Below are 26,648 nucleotides of genomic sequence, written 5' to 3' on the forward strand. Positions count from 1 at the left end.
CCTGTCTCTCTCCCTCTCTCTGACTGTGAATGCCTTTCTCTTTCTTTCTCTATCCCTGTATCTCTCTCTCTCTCAGTCTCTCTCCCCCTCTCTCTATCTCCCTGTCTCTCTCCCTCTCTCTCTCTCTCTCTGACTGTGAATACCTTTCTCTCTCTTTCTCTATCCCTGTATCTCTCTCTCTCTCACTCTCTTTGTCTCTCTCCCCCTCTCTCTATCTCCCTGTCTCTCTCCCTCTCTCTGACTGTGAATGCCTTTCTCTCTCTTTCTCTATCCCTGTATCTCTCTCTCTCTCAGTCTCTCTCCCCCTCTCTCTATCTCCCTGTCTCTCTCCCTCTCTCTGACTGTGAATGTCTTTCTCTCTCTTTCTCTATCCCTGTATCTCTCCCCCTCTCTCTATCTCCCTGTCTCTCTCCCTCTCTCTCTGACTGTGAATGCCTTTCTCTCTCTCTCTCTATCCCTGTATCTCTCTCTCTCTCACTCTCTTTGTCTCTCTCCCCCTCTCTCTATCTCCCTGTCTCTCTCCCTCTCTCTGACTGTGAATGCCTTTCTCTCTCTTTCTCTATCCCTGTATCTCTCTCTCTCTCACTCTCTTTGTCTCTCTCCCCCTCTCTCTATCTCCCTGTCTCTCTCCCTCTCTCTGACTGTGAATGCCTTTCTCTCTCTTTCTCTATCCCTGTATCTCTTTCTCTCTCAGTCTCTCTCCCCCTCTCTCTATCTCCCTGTCTCTCTCCCTCTCTCTCTGACTGTGAATGCCTTTCTCTCTCTTTCTCTATCCCTGTATCTCTCTCTCTCTCTCAGTCTCTCTCCCCCTCTCTCTATCTCCCTGTCTCTCTCCCTCTCTCTCTCTCTGACTGTGAATGCCTTTCTCTCTCTTTCTCTATCCCTGTATCTCTCTCTCTCTCTGTCAGTCTCTCTCCCCCTCTCTCTATCTCCCTGTCTCTCTCCCTCTCTCTCTCTGACTGTGAATGCCTTTCTCTCTCTTTCTCTATCCCTGTATCTCTCTCTCTCTCACTCTCTCAGTCTCTCTCCCCCTCTCTCTATCTCCCTGTCTCTCCCTCTCTCTCTGACTGTGAATGCCTTTCTCTCTCTTTCTCTATCCCTGTATCTCTCTCTCTCTCACTCTCTTTGTCTCTCTCCCCCTCTCTCTATCTCCCTATCTCTCTCCCTCTCTCTGACTGTGAATGCCTTTCTCTCTCTTTCTCTATCCCTGTATCTCTCACTCTCTCAGTCTCTCTCCCCCTCTCTCTATCTCCCTGTCTCTCTCCCTCTCTCTGACTGTGAATGCCTTTCTCTCTCTTTCTCTATCCCTGTATCTCTTTCTCTCTCAGTCTCTCTCCCCCTCTCTCTATCTCCCTGTCTCTCTCCCTCTCTCTCTCTGACTGTGAATGCCTTTCTCTCTCTTTCTCTATCCCTGTATCTCTCTCTCTCTCTGTCAGTCTCTCTCCCCCTCTCTCTATCTCCCTGTTTCTCTCCCTCTCTCTCTCTCTGACTGTGAATGCCTCTCTTGTGCTCAAACTGTGCCCCGTTCTTCCGCTATATTCCTCTCACTGAGCCACTCCTCCCTCGCAGCCAATGACAAGGTCCCGGGCACCCAACATGAACTCAGTGGCCCCAATGCCAGCGCCAGGGGTTAGAGCCGCCCAGAGAGCCGCTCCGCCCCCTGGCCCCCTGCCCCGCCCAGCAGCCCGAGCCCGCCCGCTACCTGCACACAAAGCCGCCGGAGTGCGGGGCAGCACAGACGGCTCCAGGCAGCGGGTCCCAGCGCAGCGCAACTCGGCTCCGGCTGGCTCCCCAACCAGGGCAAGGGAGAAGCGAAGGGGGAGTGCGGAGATGGTGCCTGATGGGTTCGAGCAACTTGGAGGAGCGGAGGTAGGAGACCGAGGAATTCCCAGCAACTTTACCGAGATCCGACACAGTGCTATCGTCAAATAATATAATGCAATATGGAGCAATATAAATTATAATACAGTATAAAATATAATGCATTATATAGTCAATTAATATAACAATACAATATGGAGCAATATAATACAGTATAAAATATAATATAGTATAAAATATAATGCATTATAAAATATAATGCATTATAAAATATAATGCAGTATAAAATATAATGCATTATATAGTCAATTAATATAACAATACTATATGGAGCAATATAATACAGTATAAAATATAATGCATTATATAGTCAATTAATATAACAATACTATATGGAGCAATATAATACATTATAAAATATAATATAGTATAAAATATAATGCATTATAAAATATAATGCAGTATAAAATATGCATTATATAGTCAATTAATATAACAATACTATATGGAGCAATATAATACAGTATAAAATATAATGCATTATATAGTCAATTAATATAACAATACTATATGGAGCAATATAATACAGTATAAAATATAATGCATTATATAGTCAATTAATATAACAATACTATATGGAGCAATATAATACAGTATAAAATATAATGCATTATATAGTCAATTAATATAACAATACAATATGGAGCAATATAATACATTATAAAATATAATATAGTATAAAATATAATGCATTATAAAATATAATGCAGTATAAAATATAATACATTATAAAATATAATGCAGTATAAAATATAATACAGTATAAAATATAATGCATTATATAGTCAATTAATATAACAATACAATATGGAGCAATATAATACATTATAAAATATAATATAGTATAAAATATAATGCATTATATCGTCAATTAATATAACAATACAATATGGAGCAATATAAAATATAATACAATATACATTATATAGTCAAATAACATAATACAATATAAAACATAATATACTATAAAATATAATGCAATATATAGTAAAATAATATACAAAATATATAGAGCAATATAAAATATAAAGTAAAATATAATACTATATATATAGTAAAATATAATACAATATAGAGTATAATATAATGCAATGTATATACAATATATAAAATATAATAAAATAAAACACCACATATATGGTGACAAATACAATATATAATACTATATATAGTAAAATATAATACACTATATAATGAAATATATAATAACATATAATACAATATATAATAAAATGTGACTATATATAGCAAAAATACAGTAAAGTATAATACAATATAATGCAACATAAAATATAATACATCATAATATATAGTAAAATATAAACTAATAAAATATAATGCATCATAAAATATGATTAAATAAAATATACTATATATACTAAAACATAATACAATACAACATATAATAAAATATAATGCATTAAAATTAAATAAAATATCACATAATATGTCAAATCTGCCAGTTTTATAACTTTATATGCTAGATTTTATAAGATAAGAGCAAATTCTCTATGGATTTTCTTAGAAAGAAGGAACTTGCAGTTATATTGTTTCCCTAGGGTATCCTGAAAAGCTTTGCAGGAATTAACTGCTAGAGGTTGGTGTAGCTCAGTGGTAACATAGAAGGTCGGGAGCTCAAGCCCTGCTCCAGGATTTCAACTCATAATCTACGCTGACGCTCCCAGTGCGGTGCTGAGGGAGTGCTGCACTGTCGGAGGTGCCATCTTTCGGATGAGACGTTAATCCAAGAGTCTGCCCTCTCAAGTGGACGTAAAAGATCCCACGGCCACTACTGGAGGAAGAGCAGGGGGAGTTCTCCCTCGTATCCTGGGGCATTATTTATCCCTTGACTGTCATCACTAAAAAACTGATTATCTGGTCATTTATCTAATTTCCGTTTGTGGGATCTTGCTGTGCGCGGATTGGCTGCTGCGTTTCCTACATTACAACAGTGACTTCACTTCAAAAGAACTTCATTGACTGTAAAGCACTTTGGGACGTCCCGAGGTTGTGAAAGGCGCTATATAAATGCAAGTTCTTGCTTTTGAAGTTGTTATGTTTGCACAATGTAAGATCCCAAAGGAGTGAATGAGATGAACGACCTGTTTATCTTTTTTTGTGGTGTTGCTTCAAGGTGAAATATTGGCTGGGACAGCGGGGAGAACTCCCCTGCTCTTGCTCGAAATAGTGGCCCTGGGATCTTATATGTCCTCCTGAGAGGGGCAGACGGGGCCTCGGTTTAATGTCTCATCCAAAAGACAGCACCTCCGACAGTGCAGCACTCCCTCAGTACTGGCACCGGGAGTGTCCAGAACAATGGATTATGGGCTCAAGTCCCTTGTCTCAAGTTGACATAGAAGGGTCAGCAAAACCCGTGTCATAGTCATAGTTTTACATTCACCTTTTCAAACATGTGGGTTGCCGAGTGTTAGTTGCAAACCCATTTGGTACCACCCTGATCAGGTGTGGGCATGGAATCAGGTGAGAGTGTGGAATCAGGTGAGAGAGAGGGATCAGGTGTGGGCATGGAATCAGGTGAGAGAGTGGAATCAGGTGAGAGTGTGGAATCAGGTGAGAGAGAGGGATCAGGTGTGGGCATGGAATCAGGTGAGAGTGTGGAATCAGGTGAGAGAGAGGGATCAGGTGAGAGAGTGGAATCAGGTGAGAGTGTGGAATCAGGTGAGAGAGAGGGATCAGGTGAGAGAGTGGAATCAGGTGAGAGAGTGGAATCAGGTGAGAGAGTGGAATCAGGTGAGAGAGTGGAATCAGGTGAGAGAGAGGGATCAGGTGAGAGAGTGGAATCAGGTGAGAGAGAGGGATCAGGTGAGAGTGTGGAATCAGGTGAGAGAGAGGGATCAGGTGAGAGTGTGGAATCAGGTGAGAGTGTGGAATCAGGTGAGAGCGAGGGATCAGGTGAGAGCGAGGGATCAGGTGAGAGCGAGGAATCAGGTGAGAGTGTGGAATCAGGTGAGAGTGTGGAATCAGGTGAGAGAGAGGGATCAGGTGAGAGCGAGGGATGAGGTGAGAGAGAGGGATCAGGTGAGAGCGGGGGATCAGGTGAGAGCGAGGGATCAGGTGAGAGAGAGGGATCAGGTGAGAGCGAGGGATCAGGTGAGAGTGTGGAATCAGGTGAGAGCGAGGGATGAGGTGAGAGAGAGGGATCAGGTGAGAGCGGGGGATCAGGTGAGAGCGGGGGATCAGGTGAGAGCGAGGGATCAGGTGAGAGAGAGGGATCAGGTGAGAGTGTGGAATCAGGTGAGAGCGAGGGATGAGGTGAGAGCGAGGGATGAGGTGAGAGAGAGGGATCAGGTGAGAGCGGGGGATCAGGTGAGAGCGAGGGATCAGGTGAGAGAGAGGGATCAGGTGAGAGAGTGGAATCAGGTGAGAGTGTGGAATCAGGTGAGAGAGAGGGATCAGGTGAGAGCGAGGGATGAGGTGAGAGCGAGGGATCAGGTGAGAGCGAGGGATCAGGTGAGAGCGAGGGATGAGGTGAGAGCGAGGGATGAGGTGAGAGCGGGGGATCAGGTGCGAGCGAGGGATGAGGTGAGAGAGTGGGATCAGGTGAGAGCGAGGGATCAGGTGCGAGCGAGGGATGAGGTGAGAGCGAGGGATGAGGTGCGAGCGAGGGATCAGGTGAGAGCGAGGGATCAGGTGAGAGCGAGGGATGAGGTGAGAGCGAGGGATGAGGTGAGAGAGAGGGATGAGGTGAGAGCGAGGGATCAGGTGAGAGCGAGGGATCAGGTGAGAGCGAGGGATGAGGTGAGAGCGAGGGATGAGGTGAGAGAGAGGGATGAGGTGAGAGAGAGGGATCAGGTGCGAGCGAGGGATCAGGTGAGAGCGAGGGATGAGGTGAGAGCGAGGGATGAGGTGAGAGCGAGGGATCAGGTGAGAGCGAGGGATGAGGTGAGAGCGAGGGATGAGGTGAGAGCGAGGGATCAGGTGCGAGCGAGGGATCAGGTGCGAGCGAGGGATGAGGTGAGAGCGAGGGATGAGGTGAGAGCGAGGGATCAGGTGCGAGCGAGGGATCAGGTGCGAGCGAGGGATGAGGTGAGAGCGAGGGATCAGGTGCGAGCGAGGGATGAGGTGAGAGCGAGGGATGAGGTGAGAGCGAGGGATGAGGTGAGAGCGAGGGATCAGGTGAGAGCGAGGGATCAGGTGAGAGCGAGGGATCAGGTGAGAGCGGGGGATGAGGTGAGAGCGAGGGATGAGGTGAGAGAGAGGGATGAGGTGAGAGTGTGGAATCAGGTGAGAGCGAGGGATGAGGTGAGAGCGAGGGATCAGGTGAGAGAGAGGGATCAGGTGAGAGAGAGGGATCAGGTGAGAGAGAGGGATCAGGTGAGAGCGAGGGATGAGGTGAGAGCGAGGGATGAGGTGCGAGCGAGGGATCAGGTGAGAGAGAGGGATCAGGTGAGAGCGAGGGATCAGGTGAGAGAGAGGGATCAGGTGAGAGAGAGGGATCAGGTGAGATCGAGGGATCAGGTGAGAGCGAGGGATCAGGTGCGAGCGAGGGATCAGGTGCGAGCGAGGGATGAGGTGAGAGAGAGGGATCAGGTGAGAGCGAGGGATCAGGTGAGAGCGAGGGATGAGGTGAGAGCGAGGGATGAGGTGAGAGAGAGGGATGAGGTGAGAGCGAGGGATCAGGTGAGAGCGAGGGATCAGGTGAGAGCGAGGGATGAGGTGAGAGCGAGGGATGAGGTGAGAGAGAGGGATGAGGTGAGAGAGAGGGATCAGGTGCGAGCGAGGGATCAGGTGAGAGCGAGGGATGAGGTGAGAGCGAGGGATGAGGTGAGAGCGAGGGATCAGGTGAGAGCGAGGGATGAGGTGAGAGCGAGGGATGAGGTGAGAGCGAGGGATGAGGTGAGAGCGAGGGATCAGGTGAGAGCGAGGGATGAGGTGAGAGCGAGGGATGAGGTGAGAGCGAGGGATCAGGTGCGAGCGAGGGATCAGGTGCGAGCGAGGGATGAGGTGAGAGCGAGGGATCAGGTGCGAGCGAGGGATGAGGTGAGAGCGAGGGATGAGGTGAGAGCGAGGGATGAGGTGAGAGCGAGGGATCAGGTGAGAGCGAGGGATCAGGTGAGAGCGAGGGATCAGGTGAGAGCGGGGGATGAGGTGAGAGCGAGGGATGAGGTGAGAGAGAGGGATGAGGTGAGAGTGTGGAATCAGGTGAGAGCGAGGGATGAGGTGAGAGCGAGGGATCAGGTGAGAGAGAGGGATCAGGTGAGAGAGAGGGATCAGGTGAGAGAGAGGGATCAGGTGAGAGCGAGGGATGAGGTGAGAGCGAGGGATGAGGTGCGAGCGAGGGATCAGGTGAGAGAGAGGGATCAGGTGAGAGCGAGGGATCAGGTGAGAGAGAGGGATCAGGTGAGAGAGAGGGATCAGGTGAGATCGAGGGATCAGGTGAGAGCGAGGGATCAGGTGCGAGCGAGGGATCAGGTGCGAGCGAGGGATGAGGTGAGAGAGAGGGATCAGGTGAGAGCGAGGGATGAGGTGAGAGCGGGGGATGAGGTGAGAGCGAGGGATGAGGTGAGAGCGAGGGATCAGGTGAGAGCGAGGGATGAGGTGAGAGCGAGGGATGAGGTGAGAGCGAGGGATGAGGTGAGAGCGAGGGATCAGGTGAGAGCGAGGGATGAGGTGAGAGCGGGGGATGAGGTGAGAGCGAGCGATCAGGTGAGAGAGAGGGATCAGGTGAGAGTGAGGGATCAGGTGAGAGCGAGGGATCAGGTGAGAGCGAGGGATGAGGTGAGAGCGAGGGATGAGGTGAGAGCGAGGGATCAGGTGAGAGCGGGGGATGAGGTGAGAGCGAGGGATGAGGTGAGAGCGAGGGATGAGGTGAGAGCGAGGGATGAGGTGAGAGCGAGGGATGAGGTGAGAGCGAGGGATCAGGTGAGAGCGAGGGATGAGGTGAGAGCGGGGGATGAGGTGAGAGCGAGGGATGAGGTGAGAGCGAGGGATCAGGTGAGAGCGGGGGATGAGGTGAGAGCGAGGGATGAGGTGAGAGCGAGGGATGAGGTGAGAGCGAGGGATGAGGTGAGAGCGAGGGATGAGGTGAGAGCGAGGGATGAGGTGAGAGCGAGGGATGAGGTGAGAGCGAGGGATCAGGTGAGAGCGAGGGATGAGGTGAGAGCGGGGGATGAGGTGAGAGCGAGCGATCAGGTGAGAGAGAGGGATCAGGTGAGAGTGAGGGATCAGGTGAGAGCGAGGGATCAGGTGAGAGCGAGGGATGAGGTGAGAGCGAGGGATGAGGTGAGAGCGAGCGATCAGGTGAGAGAGAGGGATCAGGTGAGAGAGAGGGATCAGGTGAGAGAGAGGGATCAGGTGAGAGCGAGGGATGAGGTGAGAGCGGGGGATGAGGTGAGAGCGAGGGATCAGGTGAGAGAGAGGGATCAGGTGAGAGAGAGGGATCAGGTGAGAGAGAGGGATCAGGTGAGAGCGAGGGATGAGGTGAGAGCGGGGGATGAGGTGAGAGCGGGGGATGAGGTGAGAGCGAGGGATCAGGTGAGAGCGAGGGATGAGGTGAGAGCGAGGGATGAGGTGAGAGCGAGGGATGAGGTGGGAGCGGGGGATGAGGTGAGAGCGGGGGATGAGGTGAGAGCGAGGGATGAGGTGAGAGCGAGGGATGAGGTGAGAGCGAGGGATGAGGTGAGAGCGAGGGATGAGGTGAGAGCGAGGGATGAGGTGAGAGCGGGGGATGAGGTGAGAGCGAGGGATCAGGTGAGAGAGAGGGATCAGGTGAGAGCGAGGGATCAGGTGGCTGACTTCACTGAGCTGCCCAAGTGACTGTTGACACAGCTCAGGTGAGCTCTTATCAGCTGGTCATGGTACCAATAACGTTTTGTTCTACCTCATACCTACTTTCGCTCCTGAAGGTGCTCTCACCTTCCATCGAACCAGATAAACGGGTTCCAAATGACTTCCTGCTCCCTCCCCTCCCCCCCCCCCGATTAGCCATTATTGACACTGAACCATGAGTGACGGACGGCTGTTCCACCATGGGGAGCGAGTCTGACCCTATCCTCATCTAACATGCACTTGTGGGCAGTCTCTGGGGGTCACCCCTCCCCTCAACCTCCATTTAACCCAGGGACACTGTGTCCAGTCATGGAACCCCCAACTTCCCTCACCATCCAACTCAGCACAGACCAGTGAATCAAATCTGGGACCCTCGTTTAATATTACACCGAACAGGATCTTTACCCACCAAGGTATCAGGAGGGCGGGGAAATATATATATATATATATACTTTTTATTAATTTGTAAAACTAGTCAATCTCCCGTCGAATTGCTCATGGGGAGTCATGGCCAAGCGTAGCTGTCAGGTCCCCCTGTGCTCGCTGACCCACATTGGCTCCCGGTTCGGCAAAGCCTCCATTTAAAAATTCCCATCCTTGTTTTCAAATCGCTCAACGGGCCTCGCGCCCCACCCCCTCCCCTTATCTCTGTGACCTCCTCCAGCTCCTACAACCCTCCGAGATCTCTGCGGCTCCTCCAATTCTGGCCTCTTGCGCATCCCCCGATTTCCGTCGCTCCACCATTGGGCGGCCGTGCCTTCAGCCGCCTAGGCCCTAAGCTCTGGAATCCCCTCCCTAAACCTCTCCCCCTCTCTCTCTTCCTTTAAGACCCTCCTTAAAACCTACCTCTCTGACCAAGCGTTTGGTCACCTGTCCTAATATCTCCTTACGTGGCTCGGTGTCAATTTTTGTCAGATTTACGCTCCTGCGATGCGCCTTGGGGATGTTTTCCTACGTTAAAGGTGCTATATAAATGCAGGTTGTTGTTGTCGTAGAGGGAGAGGGGGTAATTGCACCAGGATAATTGTCCGATAGTCCCTGCTATTTCCTCTGGTGGGAGGAATCAAGAACAAGAGGACATCATTTGAGAATTAGAGCCAGGCCATTTAGGAGGGAAATCAGGAAGCACTTCTTCACACAAAGGGTAGTGGAAATCTGGAATTCTCTCCCCCAAACTCCCCCTATGGATACTGGATTCAATTGGAGCTTTCAAGATTGAGATCGATAAATTTTTGTTGGATAAGGTCATTAAGGGATATGAAGCCAAGGCGGGTATATTAAGTTGAGGTGCAGATCAGTCATGATCTGATTGAATGATCTCCTATTGTTTCTGTTGTTCCTATGTTCCATTTTCAAGTTACACACCCTGTCCTTATTTCTACATTTCTATGCCCAGACTTATACTGGCTAATTCCTATGTAAACAGGTCACACTGTAATTACACCCTCCCACCAGTGGTAGCAGCATCCAGTTGTTTCTTAAATGAGTCCAGGGTTCGCTACATTGGCCCAAATTACAATGATAACTGCACATCAAGACTAATTCATTGCATGTGAAAGGCTTGGCCTTCACTCCTCTATCCTGCAGTCCGTTTCATGTCTCGATCACTGTGTGACGAAGAACTCCCTGATGTCAGTCCTAGATTTAGCTTTTACTCATTTGAACCTCGGTCCCTTTATCCTACTCTCACAATTCAATTTAAACAAAGAAAGAATGTGCCGACACTCCCTAGTGGCAGTACTGAGGGAGCGCTGTACAGCCGGAGTTAAACCGAGGGCCCCTTCTGTCCCCCTCGGGTGCACGTATAAGATCCCATGGCACTATTTTGAAGAAGAGCAAGGGGAGTTCTCCCCGGTGTCCTGGGCCAATATTTAACCCTCGACCAACACCACCAAAACAGATCATCTGGTCTGTTTGTGGGATCTTGCTGTGCACAAATTGTCTGCTGCGGTTCCTACATTACAACAGTGCTACACTTCAAAACGCACTTCATTGGCTGCAAGGCATTTTGGGATGTCCTGAGGTTGTGAAATGCACTGTATGGGTGCAAACCCTTCATTTTCCTTTATCTTCTGCCCTGTCTCTCAGTTCCCTCTCTCATTTTTGCTCGCTGTATGCCTCTCTCCTCTCTCTCTCTGTCTCTCATACTCCCAAAAGCTCCTCAAGTATCTGGGAGACTCGAAAATCGCCCCTCCCCCTCCCCCCCCCCCCCCACCACCATCTCTTCATCCCCTGCCTCCTGAACTGGCCAAATAATTTGTGCCGAGCAGCTACGTTTCATGAAACATGAGACGGGCTCTGTTGTGGTGTCAGCTGTGGTTCAGTGGGTATCACTCTCCCATCTGAGTCTGGAGGTCGTGGGTTCAAGTCCCACTCCAGAGGCTTGTGCATAAAACGAGGCCGACACTCCCAGTGCAGCACCGAGGGAGCGCCGCGCTGTCAAAGGCACCGTCTTTCGGATGAGACGTTAAACCGAGGCCCTCGGTCTGACTGTTCGGGTGAATGTAAAAGATCCCATGGTACTATTGAAAGAAGAGATGGGGAGTTCTCCCCGGTGTCCTGGGCCAATGTTCCTCCTGCAACCAACGCACAAAGGAAGCATATTAACTGGTCATTATCTCATTGCTGATTGTGGGATCTTGCTAAGCAGAAAATGGCCGCTACATTGGCCCAAATTACAATGATAACTGCACTTCAAGACTAATTCATTGCACGTGAAAGGCTTTGAGATGTTTCCGGAGATGTGCCAAACTAAATATAACTCGGTCTTTCTTTTATAAAATACATCATAAAATTGAAATAGGCCAATCAGAGCAGTGCTGTCCTTGTGGGTATGTCATTTCCAGTCATAAGCCGTGCCCTGAGGCGTGTTGGAACGCGACACGCTGCATCAGTCACGCAGGCCACGCGAGACGGCCAAGTTACATTTGTGTATTCCTCCCCTGTCTTTCCCCCATCTTTCTTATTCTCTTTCTCTGCTGCCGTCTCCCCAGGAGCCATGGAGTCAAGGCTATCCCATCATCCATTGCAGCAGTGAAAGCCCTCTATTGATACAATAGGGCCAGTAGTCACCGGGATGGTAGTTGCCTGCAAGAGGTCACGACCCTGAGGGAATCATTAGGAATCCACTCTCTTCTCTGTCGTTCCTCTTCCTCCCTCTTCTCCGGGTAGATATACAACTTGCCAATTGGGCGTGACTGCCGACGATCGCCCGCCCATTACCGAAACCGCCCGATACAGAAACCGCCCGTTACAGAAACCGCCCATTAGAAAAATCGCCCGATACAGAAACCGCCCGTTACAGAAACCGCCCGTTACAGAAATCGCCCATTAGAAAAATCGCCCGATACAGAAACCGCCCAATACAGAAATCGCCCGATACAGAAACCGCCGGATACAGAAACCGCCCGTTATAGAAATCGCCCATTAGAAAAATCGCCCGATACAGAAACCGCCCGCTACAAAAACCGCCCGATACAGAAATCGCCCAATACAGAAACCGCCCGCTACAAAAACCGCCCGTTATAGAAATCGCCCATTAGAAAAATCGCCCGATACAGAAACCACCCGATACAGAAACCGCCCGTTATAGAAATCGCCCATTAGAAAAATCGCCCGCGACAGAAACCGCCCGCTACAAAAACCGCCCGATACAGAAACCGCCCGTTACAGAAATCGCCCATTAGAAAAATTGCCCGCTACAGAAACCGCCCGATACAGAAATCGCCCATTGGAAAAATCGCCCGATACAGAAACCGCCCGCTACGGAAACCGCCCGCTACAGAAACCGCCTGCTACGGAAACCGCCCGTTACAGAAACTGCCCGTTACAGAAAACGCCCATTAGAAAAATCGCCCGATACAGAAACCGCACGCTACAGAAACCGCCCGATACAGAAACCGCCCGTTATAGAAATCGCCCATTAGAAAAATCGCCCAATACAGAAACCGCCCACTACAAAAACCGCCCGATACAGAAACCGCCCGTTATAGAAATCGCCCATGAGAAAAATCGCCCAATACAGAAACCGCCCGCTACAAAAAACGCCCGCTACAGAAACCGCCCGTTACAGAAATCGCCCATTAGAAAAATCGCCTGATACAGAAACCGCCTGATACAGAAACCACCCGATACAGAAACCGCCCATTAGAAAAATCGCCCGCTACAGAAACCGCCCGATACAGAAACCGCCCGTTACAGAAATCGCCCATTAGAAAAATCGCCCAATACAGAAACCGCCGGATACAGAAACCGCCCGTTATAGAAATCGCCCATTAGAAAAATCGCCCGATACAGAAACCGCCCGCTACAAAAACCGCCCGATACAGAAACCGCCCGTTACAGAAATCGCCCATTAGAAAAATTGCCCGCTACAGAAACCGCCCGATACAGAAACCGCCCGCTACAGAAATCGCCCATTGGAAAAATCGCCCGATACAGAAACCGCCCGCTACGGAAACCGCCCGCTACAGAAACCGCCTGCTACGGAAACCGCCCGTTACAGAAACTGCCCGTTATAGAAAACGCCCATTAGAAAAATCGCCCGATACAGAAACCGCCCGATACAGAAACCGCCCGTTATAGAAATCGCCCATGAGAAAAATCGCCCAATACAGAAACCGCCCGCTACAAAAAACGCCCGCTACAGAAACCGCCCGTTACAGAAATCGCCCATTAGAAAAATCGCCTGATACAGAAACCGCCTGATACAGAAACCACCCGATACAGAAACCGCCCATTAGAAAAATCGCCCGCTACAGAAACCGCCCGATACAGAAACCGCCCGTTACAGAAATCGCCCATTAGAAAAATCGCCCAATACAGAAACTGCCCGATACAGAAACCGCCTGATACAGAAATCGCCCATTAGAAAAATCGCCCAATACAGAAACCGCCCGCTACAGAAACCGCCCGTTATAGAAATCGCCCATTAGAAAAATCGCCCGCTACAGAAACCGCCCGCTACAAAAACCGCCCGATACAGAAACCGCCCGTTACAGAAATCGCCCATTCAAAAAATCGCCCAATACAGAAACCGCCCGATACAGAAACCGCCCGTTACAGAAATCGCCCGATACAGAAATCGCCCATTAGAAAAATCGCCCGATACAGAAACCGCCCGATACAGAAACCGCCCGTTACAGAAATCGCCCATTAGAAAAATCGCCCAATACAGAAACCGCCCGCTACAGAAACCGCCCGTTACAGAAATCGCCCGATACAGAAACCGCCCGTTATAGAAATCGCCCATTAGAAAAATCGCCTGATACAGAAACCGCCCGCTACAAAAACCGCCCGATACAGAAACCGCCCGTTATAGAAACCGACCAATACAGAAACCGCCCGTTGTAGATGTGGCTGGGTGTTTTTGAGCTGGAGATGGAAAGAAAGAAGAAAGAAATGATTTGCATTTACACAGCGCCTTTCACAATCTCAGGACATCTCAGACGCTTCACAGCCAATGAAGTACTTTTTTTTGAAGTGTAGTCACTGTTGTAATGTAGGGAAACGCAGCAGCCAGTCTGCGCACAGCAAGATCCCACAAACAACAATGAGATAAATGACCAGACCATCTGCTTTTATTGATGTTGGTTGAGGGATAAATATTGGCTCCAGGACACTGGGGGAGAACTCCCCCTGTTCTTCTTCGATGGAGTGTCAGTGGGATCTTTTATGTCCACCTGAGGTGGAGATGGAGACAGGATTAAACCTGACCGTTGCTTGACTCGGAGAGTGAGTTATTCCAAGTTAACACACACACTTGGCTGACGGCAGGTCTCTCTGAGACACAGGCTATCCTTGTACAGGGGTAAGCCACGACATTCACCAGCTGTGATTGTTTGGATTACAGGGTTGGACTGCTCTGATTTTACAACATAAGCTCTCTTGGATAATACAATCTCACTGCCGTTACTGCTCATGATGTCTTATCTTCATTCTTGTGACATTCCCTCCCCCTGCTTTACTCTCCCCTCTCCCTGCTTTACTCTCCCCTAACCCTGCTCCACCCACAGCTGGTGTTGGCCGCAGCTCAGTGGGGACCACTCGCCCCCTGAGTCAGGTGGTCGTGGGTTCGAGCCCCACTCCGGAGACTTGAGCACGTAATCCAGGCTGACACTCCCAGTGCCAGTACTGAGGGAGCGCTGCACTGTCGGAGGTGCCGACTTTTGGATGAGACGTTAAACCGAGGGCCCCGTCTGCTCCTCTCGAGTGAACGTAAAAGATCCCAAGGCCACTATTTCGAGAAAGAGCAGGGGAGTGCTCCCCGGTGTCCTGGCCACGAACTCCACAGTTATACTCCAGTCCCTCATTCTTCATGTGAGAGCTTAGATGATGAACATAGGGACATGGAAACACACATAAGGACATGTGAAAATGGAACATTGGAACTTACATAGGAACATAAGGTTAGACACTGAACCTCCAGTTTTGGGACTTGAGTTCCAATCAGTGATAAGATGTGGCTCTTCTCTGCCTGTTGTCTGTAAGGGCCCTCCCTATAATCAGTTTGGAGCGTTTTAATCAAGGTCCTGGAGCCAGAAGTGGCCTCGAATAACATCCTTCCCTCCTCTGGCACCATCTAAGAAAACCCATACACCCAAACAGACTTTCGGTCTTTCGGGTGAGGGTCCCGTCTGCCCTTTCAGGTAGAAGATCCCACGGCCACTATTCAATGAAGAGCAGGGGGAGTTCTCCCCGGTGTCCTGGGCCAATATTTATCCCTCAACCAGCATCACTAAAACAGATTATCTGGTCATTTACCTCATTGCTATTTGTGGGATCTTGCTGTGCGCAAATTGGCTGCCGCATTTCCGACATTACAACGGTGACTACTCTTCAAAAGTACTTCATTGGCTGTAAAGCTCTTTGGGACATCCTGCAGTCTTGAAAGACACGGTGTGCAAATGTGGTGGCCATTTTGGGCACAGCAAGTTCCCACAAACAGCAATGAGGTGAATGATCAGGTGACCTCTTTCGATGAGGGAGGAATGTTGGCCAAGACACTGGGAGAACTCTTCTTCAACCAATATCATAAGGCCTTTAACGACCCGCAGCACCGGACTTCGTGCCTCTACTTTAACGTCGCATCCAACGGACGGCACCTCTGGCAATGCAGCACGCCCTCAGTACTGCACTGGAGTGTCGGCCAGGTGATTGACGTGAATATTATGCCTTCACGACAACAATAAGCTTGTGCCTTAATGTGAAAAGGAGATGCTTTTTGGATGTAACATTGCAACCTCGCCACAGGATCAGTGTTATGGCAAATGGAAATTATCCCACTTGGGAGAAAAGGGGATGGTTTTCTATGGATTACCTCCAAGTACATTGTTGGAGCAGTGTAGAGGGAGGTTTACTCTGTTTCTAACCCGTGCTGTACCTGCCCCGGGAGTGTTTGACGGGACAGTGTAGAGGGAGCTTTACTCTGTATCTAACCCGTGCTGTACCTGCCCTGGGAGTGTTTGATGAGACAGTGTAGAGGGAGCTTTACTCTGTATCTAACCAGTGCTGTACCTGCCCTGGGAGTGTTTGATGGGACAGTGTAGAGGGAGCTTTACTCTGTATCTAACCCTGTACCTGTCCTGGGAGTGTTTGATGGGATCGTGTAGGGGGAGCTTTACTCTGTATCTAACCAGTGCTGTACCTGGCCTGGGAGTGTTTGATGGGATAGTGTAGGGGGAGCTTTACTCTGTATCTAACCCGTGCTGTACCTGCCCTGGGAGTGTTTGATGGGACAGTGCAGAGGGAGCTTACTCTGTATCTAACCCCGTGCTGTACCTGACCTGGGAGTGTTTGATGGGATAGTGTAGGGGGAGCTTTACTCTGTATCTAACCCGTGCTGTACCTGCCCTGGGGGTGTTTGATGGGACAGTGTAGAGGGAGCTTTAATCTGTATCTAACCCGTGCTGTACCTGCCCTGGGAGTGTTTGATGGGACGGTGTAGAGGGAGCTTTACTCTGTATCTAACCCGTGCTGTACCTGCCCTGGGAGTGTTTGATGGGACGGTGTAGAGGGAGCTTTACTCTGTATCTAACCCATGCTGTACCTGCCCTGGGAGTGTTTGATGGGTCCGTGCAGAGTTACATCGAGTCTACAGCACAGAAACAGGCCATTCAGCCGTTTATGCTCCCACCTTACTTCATCTAATCCTATCAGCATATCCTTCTATTCCTTTCTCCCTCATGTGTTTAACGAGCTTCCCCTTAAATGCATCTACACTATTCGCCTCAACTACTCCTTGTGGGAGCGAGTTCCACATTCTTACCACTTTTTGAGTGAAGAAGTTTCTCCTGAATTCCCTATTGGATTTATTAGTGACTATCTTATGTTGGTTTTGGTCTCCCCCACAAGTGGAAACATTTTCTCTGCGTCTGCCCTATCGAACCCCTTCATAATTTTAAAGACCTCTATCAGGTCACCCCTCAGTCTTCTCTTTTTAGAGAAAAGAGCCCCAGCCTGTTCAGCCTTTCCTGATAAGAATATCCTCTCAGTTCTGGTATCATCTTTGTGAATCTTTTTTGCACCTTCTCCAGTGCCTCTCTATCCTTTTTATAATATGGAGACCAATGCTCCAATTGTGGTCTAACCAAGCCTCTATACAAGCTTAACATAAACTCTCTGCTTTTCAGTTCTATCCCTCTAGAAGTGAACCCCAGTGCTTTATTTGCCTTTTTAAATCTTTATTAACTTGCGTTGCTACTTTTAGTGATTTATACCCCTAGATCCCCTCTGCTCCTCTACCCCATTTAAACTCTTATTATCCAAGCAGTATGTGGCCTCCTTATTCTTCCTACCATAATACACCACCTCACACTTATCTATATTGAAATTCATTTGTCAATATCCTGCCCATTCTGCAAGTTTATTAATGTCCTCATACATTTTAACATATTCTTCCTTTGTATTAACCACACCCCCCAATTTGGTGTCGTCCGCAAATTTTGAAATTGTACTTCTGATTCCCGAGTGATCCCAGCACCGATCCTTATGGAACACCACTTCCCAACTTTTGCCAGTCTGAGTAACTACCTTTAACCCCCTACTCTCTGTTTTCTGTTCGGTAGCCAGCTTGCTATCCATTTTGCTACCTGTCCCCTGACTCTACATGCTCTGATCTTGGTCAGGAGTCTACTATGTGGTACCTTATCGAAGGCCTTTTGAAAATCCCAATATATCACATCTACTGCATTACCCTTATCTACTCTTTCTGTTACTTCTTCAAAGAATTGAATAAGGTTGGCCAAGCAGGAGCTTCCCTTCTGAAATCCGTGTTGACTATTCTTCATTATATTTTCGGTTTCTAGAAGTTTTTCTATTACATCTTTGAGTAAAGATTCCATTGTCTTTCCTACTACTGACGTTAAGCTAACTAGCCTATAGCTCCCTGGACTTATTCTATCTCCCTTTTTAAATATAGAAATAACATTAACTGTCTGCCAGTCCACTGGCCCTGTTCCTTTTTCTAATGAATGTTTATATATATGTAATAGTGCCCCTGCTATCTCGGCCCTAACTTCTTTTAATATGCGCGGATGCATTCCATCCGGACCAGGGGTTTTAACCTCTCTAAGTTTGATGAGTTTATCAATTATCTCCCCCTTTCTACCTTAAATGTCTTGATATCTTTTTTGATCTCTTCTTCTAATGTCATGCCCACCTTATTAGTCTCCCTGGTAAATACTGAGGCAAAGTAACTATTCAATATTTCTACCATTTCGCCGTCGTTACCTGTGAGTTTATCTTGTGCATCCCTTAGTGGCCCTATCCCTATCCTGATTTTTCTTGTGTTATTTACGTGTCTGTAGAATACTTTATTATTTCTTTTTGTATTCCTTGATAATTTAATCTCGGTATTCCTCGTTACTTTCCGAATTGTTTTTTTGACTTCTTTCCCAATCTCTTCATATTCCCTTTCGTCCTCCTCTCCTTTATTGTCTATGTACTTAGTGTGCCTTTTTCTTTAGTTTCAATTTTACCCTTATCTCTTTATTCATCCATGGTGTTTCATTATTGGCGAGTTTGTTCTTGTTTTTTAGAGGAATATATTTCTCCTGAACACTATTGATGACCGTTTTAAATAGTTCCCGCTGCTGTTCTATCTCTGTGTCAGTCAATTTTTTTTCCAATTCACCTTCCCTAGTTCCATTCTCATCCCCTTAAAATTAGCTTTTTTCTAATCTAGTCTTTATGTCTTTCTCAATCTTTATCTTAAACCTCATTATGTTATGATCGCTATTGCCTAGATGTTCCCCTACGCTTACTTCTCTTATCTGCTCTGGTTCATTTCCCATTACTAGATCCAGCAGTGATTCCTCTCTTGTTGGGCTTCTCACATGATGGGTAAGAAAGGAGTCCTGTACACACTGTAAAAACTCCATTCCCTTTTCCCCATTCCCTACCTCTTCTTGCCAGTATATATGGGGGTTGTTCAAATCTCCCATGATTATTATTCGATGATTTTTACTCATTTCATAGATTTGCCGACATATTTCTTCCTCCACTTTACTCTGTATCTAACCCGTGCTGTACCTGCCCTGGGAGTGTTTGATGGGACAGTGTAGAGGGAGCTTTACTCTGTATCTAACCCGTGCTGTACCTGCCCTGGGAGTATTTGATGGGACAGTGCAGAGGGAGCTTTACTCTGCATCTAACCCGTGCTGTACCTGCCCTGGGAGTGTTTGATGGGACAGTGTAGAGGGAGCTTTACTCTGTATCTAACCCGTGCTGTACCTGCCTTGGGAGTGTTTGATGGGACAGTGTAGAGGGAGCTTTACTCTGTATCTAACCCGTGCTGTACCTGCGCTGGGAGTGTTTGATGGGACAGTGTTGAGGGAGCTTTACTCTGTATCTAACCCGTGCTGTACCTGCCCTGGGAGTGTTTGACGGGACAGTGTAGAGGGAGCTTTACTCTGTATCTAACCCCGTGCTGTACCTGCCCTGGGAGTGTTTGATGGGACAGTGTAGAGGGAGCTTTACTCTGTATCTAACCCGTGCTGTACCTGACCCTGGGAGTGTTTGATGGGACAGTGTAGAGGGAGCTTTACTCTCTATCTAACCCGTGCTGTACCTGACCCTGGGAGTGTTTGATGGGACAGTGTAGAGGGAGCTTTACTCTGTATCTAACCCTGTACCTGACCCTGGGAGTGTTTGATGGGACAGTGCAGAGGGAGCTTTACTCTGTATCTAACCCGTGCTGTACCTGCCCTGGGAGTGTTTGATGGGACAGTGTAGAGGGAGCTTTACCTGTGCTGCACCTGCTGAAGTGATGAAGCTGTGGTTCTGGCATGGATTAGATTCTGAAGTGTAACCATAGTGATTTAATTCTCTGCGTCTCTTGGTGCGTTTCCAATTAGAAATATGCTAAAGGCAATTAAAGGGGAATTACGAGAAACTGCGCTGCTTTGGGTATTTTGGCGTGCAGTGAGGCGGGCGTGTGGGGCCCATGGTTTGTGACAGTTGGTTCAGTGATTGGTCGCAGCCCCCCTCGCACTCAGCCTGTGGGTTCGAGGGGAGGGTCGGGGTGTTTGTTCTCCGCCTGCTCTAAAGTCTCCCCATCTTTCCCTGTTTCACAGCGAATCACCGGCACTCTGATCCTCGCAGTGTTCACGGCCGTACTGGGATCTCTGCAGTTCGGATACAACCTCGGGGTCATTAACGCACCTCAGAAGGTAAGAGAGTGAGAAAGAGAGAGACCGGGAGAGAGAGAGAGAGAGAGAGGGGAGAGAGAGAGATGGGGGAAAGAGAGAGAGAGAGAGAGAGGAGAGAGAGAGACAGGGGGGAGAGAGGGAGAGAGAGAGGGAGAAGAGAGACAAGGGAGAGAGAGAAAGAGAGAGAGAGAGATGGGGGGAGAGAGTGAGACGGGGGAGAGAGAGAGAGAGGGGAGGGAGAGGGAGAAGAGAGACAGGAGAGAGAGAGAGATGGGGAGAGAGAGAGACACATAGGGGAGAGAGAGAGAGAAGAGAGACAAGGGAGAGAGAGAGAGAGAGAGATGGGGGGAGAGATTGAGACGGGGGAGAGAGAGAGAGAGAGGGGAGGGAGAGAGAGACAGAGGGGAGAGAGAGAGAGAGAGGGGAGAGAGAGAGACGGGGGAAAGAGAGAGAGAGAGAGTGACAGGGGGGAGAGAGGGAGAAGAGAGACAAGGGAGAGAGAGAAAGAGAGAGAGAGAGATGGGGGGAGAGAGTGAGACGGGGAGAGAGAGAGAGAGAGAGAGGGGAGGGAGAGAGAGACAGAGGGGAGAGAGAGGGAGAAGAGAGACAGGAGAGAGAGAGAGATGGGGAGAGAGAGACACACATAGGGGAGAGAGAGAGAGAAGAGAGACAAGGGAGAGAGAGAAAGAGAGAGAGAGATGGGGGGAGAGATTGAGATGGGGGAGAGAGAGAAAGAGACAGAGAGAGACTGAGGGGAGAGAGAGAGAGAGACAGAGGGGAGAGAGAGACAGACAGACAGAGGGGAGAGAGAGGGAGAAGAGAGACAGGAGAGAGAGAGAGAGACGGGGAGAGAGAGAGAGAGACAGAGGGGAGAGAGAGGGAGACAGAGGGGAGAGAGAGAAAGAGAGACAAGGGAGAGAGAGAAAGAGAGAGAGAGGGATGGGGGGAGAGAGTGAGACGGGGAGAGAGAGAGAGACAGAGAGAGAGACAGAGGGGAGAGAGAGAGACAGAGGAGAGAGAGAGAGAGAGAGACAGAGGGGAGAGAGAGGGAGAAGAGAGACGGGGAGAGAGAGAGAGACATAGGGGAGAGAGAGGGAGAAGAGAGACAAGGGAGAGAGAGAAAGAGAGAGAGAGAGATGGGGGGAGAGATTGAGACGGGGAGAGAGAGAGAGAGAGAGACAGAGGGGAGAGAGGGAGAAGAGGGACGGGAGAGAGAGAGATGGGGAGAGAGAGAGGGAGAAGAGAGACTGGCAGAGAGAGAGAGAGGGAGAGATTGAGACGGGGAGAGAGAGAGACAGGGGAGAGAGAGAGAGACAGAGAGAGACAGAGGGGAGAGAGACAGACAGACTTTCAGAGAGAAAGGGAGAGAGACAGAGAGAGGGGAGAAAGATAGAGAGAGACAGAGAGAGAGGGGAGAGAGACAGAGACGGGGAGACAGAGAGCTACACAAGTGAGAGAGAGATTTGGGGAGAAAGAGAGACAGAGGAGAACGATAGAGACGGGAAGGGAGAGGGAAAGAAAGACAGGAACAAAGACTGGGAGAGAGAGAGATGGGGAGAGAAAGAGATGAGGAGGGAAAGAAAGACAGAGGGGAGAGCAAGACGGGAGTCGGATGGGGAGAGAGAGACAGCGATAGAGAGAAATGGGGAGAGAGAGCGAGACAGTGAGAGAGATGGGGAGAGAGAGACAACAACTTGCATTTATACAGCATGTTTAACATAGTTAAACGTCCCAAGGCACTTAAAAAAAAAATTGACACCGAGCCACATGAGATATTAGGACTTGGTCAAATATAGGTTTTAAGGAGCGTCTTAAAGGAGGAGAGAGAGAGGCGGAGAGGTTTAGGGAGGGAATTCCAGAGTTTGGGGCCTAGGTGGCTGAAGGCACGGCCGCCAATTGCGGAGCGATGAAAATCGGGGATGCGCAAGAGGCCAGAATTGGAGGAGCGCAGAGATCTGGGAGGGTTGTAGGGCTGGAGAAGGTTAGAGAGATAGGGAGGGGGTGAGGCCATGAGGAATCGAGGCGTTCCCGGACCGGGAGCCAATGTAGGTCAATGAGCACAGGGGGGTGATGGGTGAACGGGACTCGGCGCGAGTTAGGATACGGGGGCAGCAGAGTTTTGGATGAGCTCAAGTTTATGGAAGGTGGAAGATGGGAGGCCGGCCAGGAGAGCGTTGGAATAGTCGAGTCTGGAGGTAATAAAGGCACAGATGAGGGTTTCAGCAGCAGATGGGCTGAGGCAGGGGCGGAGACGGGCGATGTTACAGAGGTGGAAGTAGGCGGTCTTGGTGATGGTGCGGATATGTGGTCGGAAGCTTATCTCAGGGTCAGATAGGACGCCAAAGTTGCAAACGGTCTGGTTCAGCCCCAGACAGCGGACGTGGTGGACAATGGAGTCGGTGACTAGGGAACGGAGTTTGTGGTGGGGACCGAAGACAATGGCTTTGTACTTCCCAATATTTAATTAGAGGAAATTTATGCTCATCCAGAGACAGTGAGAGAGAGAGAGAGATGGGGAGAGAGAGTGAGACAGCAAACGAGAGAGAGAGAGATGAGGAGAGAGACTAGGAGACAGGGAAAAGATTAGGGAGCGAGTGAGACGGGGAGTGACAGCGACAGGGGAGAGAAACAGAGAGAGATAGAGAGACGAGAGAGAGAGCTGAGAGGCAGGGAGCGAGACAGAGAGAGAAAGGGGAGAGGAAGAAAGATGGGGAGAGGGAGAAAGTGAGAGAAAGACATGGAAAGCAAGAGAGATGGGGAGGCATAGACTGTCGGCCTGGATTATGGGCTCAAGTCTCTGGAGTGGGATTTGGTCACACGACCTGACTCAATGAGAGGGAAGAGGGTGAGAAAAAGGAATGAAAAGAGAAAGAGAGACAGAAGTAGAGAGAGACAGGGACAGCATAAGAGGCAGAGAGAAGGAGATTAGAGGCAGAGAGAAGATGGGAGAATTAGAAGCTAGGTTAAAGCAAGAAAGACCAAGAGAGAGACAGTGGGACAAAGAGGAAGGCAAAGACAGAGCCAAATTAAGATTGAGCGAGCAGGAGAGAAATGGGTAAATGGGTAAATGGGAGAGAAAAATAACAATACGGGGAGGAGGGAGTGAGACCGAGAGAGAGGATACAAGAGAGTGAGACCGAGAGAGAGGGTACAAGAGAGTGAGACCGAGAGAGAGGGTACAAGAGAGAGTGAGACAGAGAGAGGATACAAGAGAGTGAGACAGAGGGAGGGGATACATGAGAGAGTGAGACAGAGGAAGAGAATACATGAGAGGGTGAGACAGAGAGAGGATACAAGAGAGTGAGACCGAGAGAGAGGATACAAGAGAGTGAGACCGAGAGAGAGGGTACAAGAGAGTGAGACAGAGAGAGGATACAAGAGAGTAAGACCGAGAGAGAGGATACAAGAGAGTGAGACAGAGGGAGGATACAAGAGAGTGAGACAGAGGGAGGGGATACATGAGAGAGTGAGACAGAGAGAGGATACAAGAGAGTGAGACAGAGGGAGGGGATACATGAGAGAGTGAGACAGAGAGAGGATACAAGAGAGTGAGACCGAGAGAGAGGGTACAAGAGAGAGTGAGACAGAGAGAGGATACATGAAAGAATGAGACAGAGGAAGAGGATACATGAGAGGGTGAGACAGAGAGAGGGGATACATGAGAGAGTGAGAGAGAGAGAGGGGATACATGAGAGTGAGACCGAGAGAGAGGGTACAAGAGAGAGTGAGACAGAGAGAGGATACATGAGAGTGAGACCGAGAGAGAGGGTACAAGAGAGAGTGAGACAGAGAGAGGATACATGAGAGTGAGACCGAGAGAGAGGGTACAAGAGAGAGTGAGACAGAGAGAGGATACAAGAGAGTGAGACAGAGGGAGGGGATACATGAGAGAGTGAGACAGAGGCAGAGGATACATGAAAGAATGAGACAGAGGAAGAGGATACATGAGAGGGTGAGACAGAGAGAGGGGATACATGAGAGAGTGAGAGAGAGAGAGGATACAAGAGAGAGTGAGACAGAGAGAGGATACAAGAGAGAGTGAGACAGAGAGAGGGGATACATAAGAGAGTGAGAGAGAGAGGGGATACATGAGAGAGTGAGAGAGAGAGGGGGGATACATGAGAAAGTGAGAGAGAGAGGGGGGATACATGAGAGAGGGAGAGAGAAGGGATACATGAGAGAGTGAGAGAGAGAGAGGGGATACATAAGAGAGTGAGAGAGAGAGAGGATACATGAGAGAGTGAGAGAGAGAGAGGGGATACATAGAGAGAGAGAGAGAGAGAGGGGATACATGAGAGGGTGAGAGAGAGAGAGGATACATAAGAGAGTGAGAGAGAGAGAGGGGATACATGAGAGAGTGAGAGAGAGAGAGGGGATACATGAGAGAGTGAGAGAGAGAGAGGATACATAAGAGAGTGAGAGAGAGAGAGGGGATACATGAGAGAGAGAGAGAGAGAGGGGATACATGAGAGAGAGAGAGAGAGAGAGAGGGGATACATGAGAGAGTGAGAGAGAGAGAGGGGATACATGAGAGAGAGAGAGAGAGAGGGGATACATGAGAGAGTGAGAGAGAGAGAGGATACATGAGAGAGTGAGAGAGAGAGAGGGGATACATGAGAGAGAGAGAGAGAGAGGGGATACATGAGAGAGTGAGAGAGAGAGAGGGGATACATGAGAGAGAGAGAGAGAGAGGGGATACATGAGAGAGTGAGAGAGAGAGAGGATACATGAGAGAGTGAGAGAGAGAGAGGGGATACATGAGAGAGAGAGAGAGAGAGAGAGGGGATACATAAGAGAATGAGAGAGAGAGGGGATACATGAGAGAGAGAGAGACAGAGAGAGGGGATACATAAGAGAGTGAGAGAGAGAGGGGATACATGAGAGAGAGAGAGAGAGAGGGGATACATAAGAGAGTGAGAGAGAGAGAGGGGATACATGAGAGAGTGAGAGAGAGAGAGGGGATACATAGAGAGAGAGAGAGAGAGAGAGGGGATACATGAGAGGGTGAGAGAGAGAGAGGATACATAAGAGAGTGAGAGAGAGAGAGGGGATACATGAGAGAGTGAGAGAGAGAGAGGGGATACATGAGAGAGTGAGAGAGAGAGAGGATACATAAGAGAGTGAGAGAGAGAGAGGGGATACATGAGAGAGAGAGAGAGAGAGGGGATACATGAGAGAGAGAGAGAGAGAGAGAGAGGGGATACATAAGAGAGTGAGAGAGAGAGAGGGGATACATGAGAGAGTGAGAGAGAGAGAGAGAGAGGGGATACATGAGAGAGTGAGAGAGAGAGAGGGGATACATGAGAGAGTGAGAGAGAGAGAGAGGATACATAAGAGAGTGAGAGAGAGAGAGGGGATACATGAGAGAGTGAGAGAGAGAGAGGGGATACATGAGAGAGTGAGAGAGAGAGAGGATACATAAGAGAGTGAGAGAGAGAGGGGATACATGAGAGAGAGAGAGAGGGGATACATGAGAGAGGGAGAGAGAGAGAGGGGGGATACATAAGAGAGTGAGAGAGAGAGAGGGGATACATGAGAGAGTGAGAGAGAGAGGGGGGATACATGAGAGAGTGAGAGAGAGAGAGGGGATACATGAGAGAGAGAGAGAGAGAGAGGGGATACATGAGAGAGTGAGGGAGAGAGAGGGGATACATGAAAGAATGAGACAGAGGAAGAGGATACATGAGAGGGTGAGACAGAGAGAGGGGATACATGAGAGAGTGAGAGAGAGAGAGGATACAAGAGAGAGTGAGACGGAGAGAGGGGGGATACATGAGAGAGTGAGAGAGAGAGAGGATACAAGAGAGAGTGAGACAGAGAGAGGGGATACATAAGAGAGTGAGAGAGAGAGAGGGGATACATGAGAGAGTGAGAGAGAGAGGGGGGATACATGAGAGAGTGAGAGAGAGAGGGGGGAGACATGAGAGAGGGAGAGAGAAGGGATACATGAGAGAGTGAGAGAGAGAGGGGATACATGAGAGAGAGAGAGAGAGAGAGAGGGGATACATAAGAGAGTGAGAGAGAGAGAGGGGATACATGAGAGAGAGAGAGAGAGGGGATACATGAGAGAGTGAGAGAGAGAGAGGATACATGAGAGAGTGAGAGAGAGAGAGGGGATTAATGAGAGAGAGAGAGAGAGAGAGAGGGGATACATAAGAGAGTGAGAGAGAGAGGGGATACATGAGAGAGAGAGAGAGAGAGAGAGGGGATACATAAGAGAGAGAGAGAGAGAGGGGATACATGAGAGAGTGAGAGAGAGAGGGGATACATAGAGAGAGAGAGAGAGAGGGGATACGTGAGAGAGAGAGAGAGAGAGAGGGGATACATGAG

The 26,648-nt window shown here is 49.1% G+C and overlaps 1 protein-coding gene across 1 annotated transcript in view; it reads left to right on the forward strand.

Annotated features, from left to right (window-relative positions):
• Positions 1-1,581: 1,581 nt before the first annotated feature.
• The window catches only part of LOC137302396 (solute carrier family 2, facilitated glucose transporter member 4-like), a 49,610-nt gene continuing 24,543 nt past the window's right edge, over positions 1,582-26,648 (forward strand). The window contains exons 1-2 of the mRNA XM_067972038.1: positions 1,582-1,869; positions 20,244-20,339. Coding sequence (XP_067828139.1) covers positions 1,597-1,869; positions 20,244-20,339 — 369 coding nt within the window. The 5' untranslated portion in view covers positions 1,582-1,596. The remainder of the gene's footprint in view (positions 1,870-20,243; positions 20,340-26,648) is intronic.

This window comes from Heptranchias perlo, chromosome 35 (genome assembly GCF_035084215.1).
Source record: "Heptranchias perlo isolate sHepPer1 chromosome 35, sHepPer1.hap1, whole genome shotgun sequence".
In the NCBI taxonomy this organism is placed as follows: Eukaryota; Metazoa; Chordata; class Chondrichthyes; order Hexanchiformes; family Hexanchidae; genus Heptranchias; species Heptranchias perlo.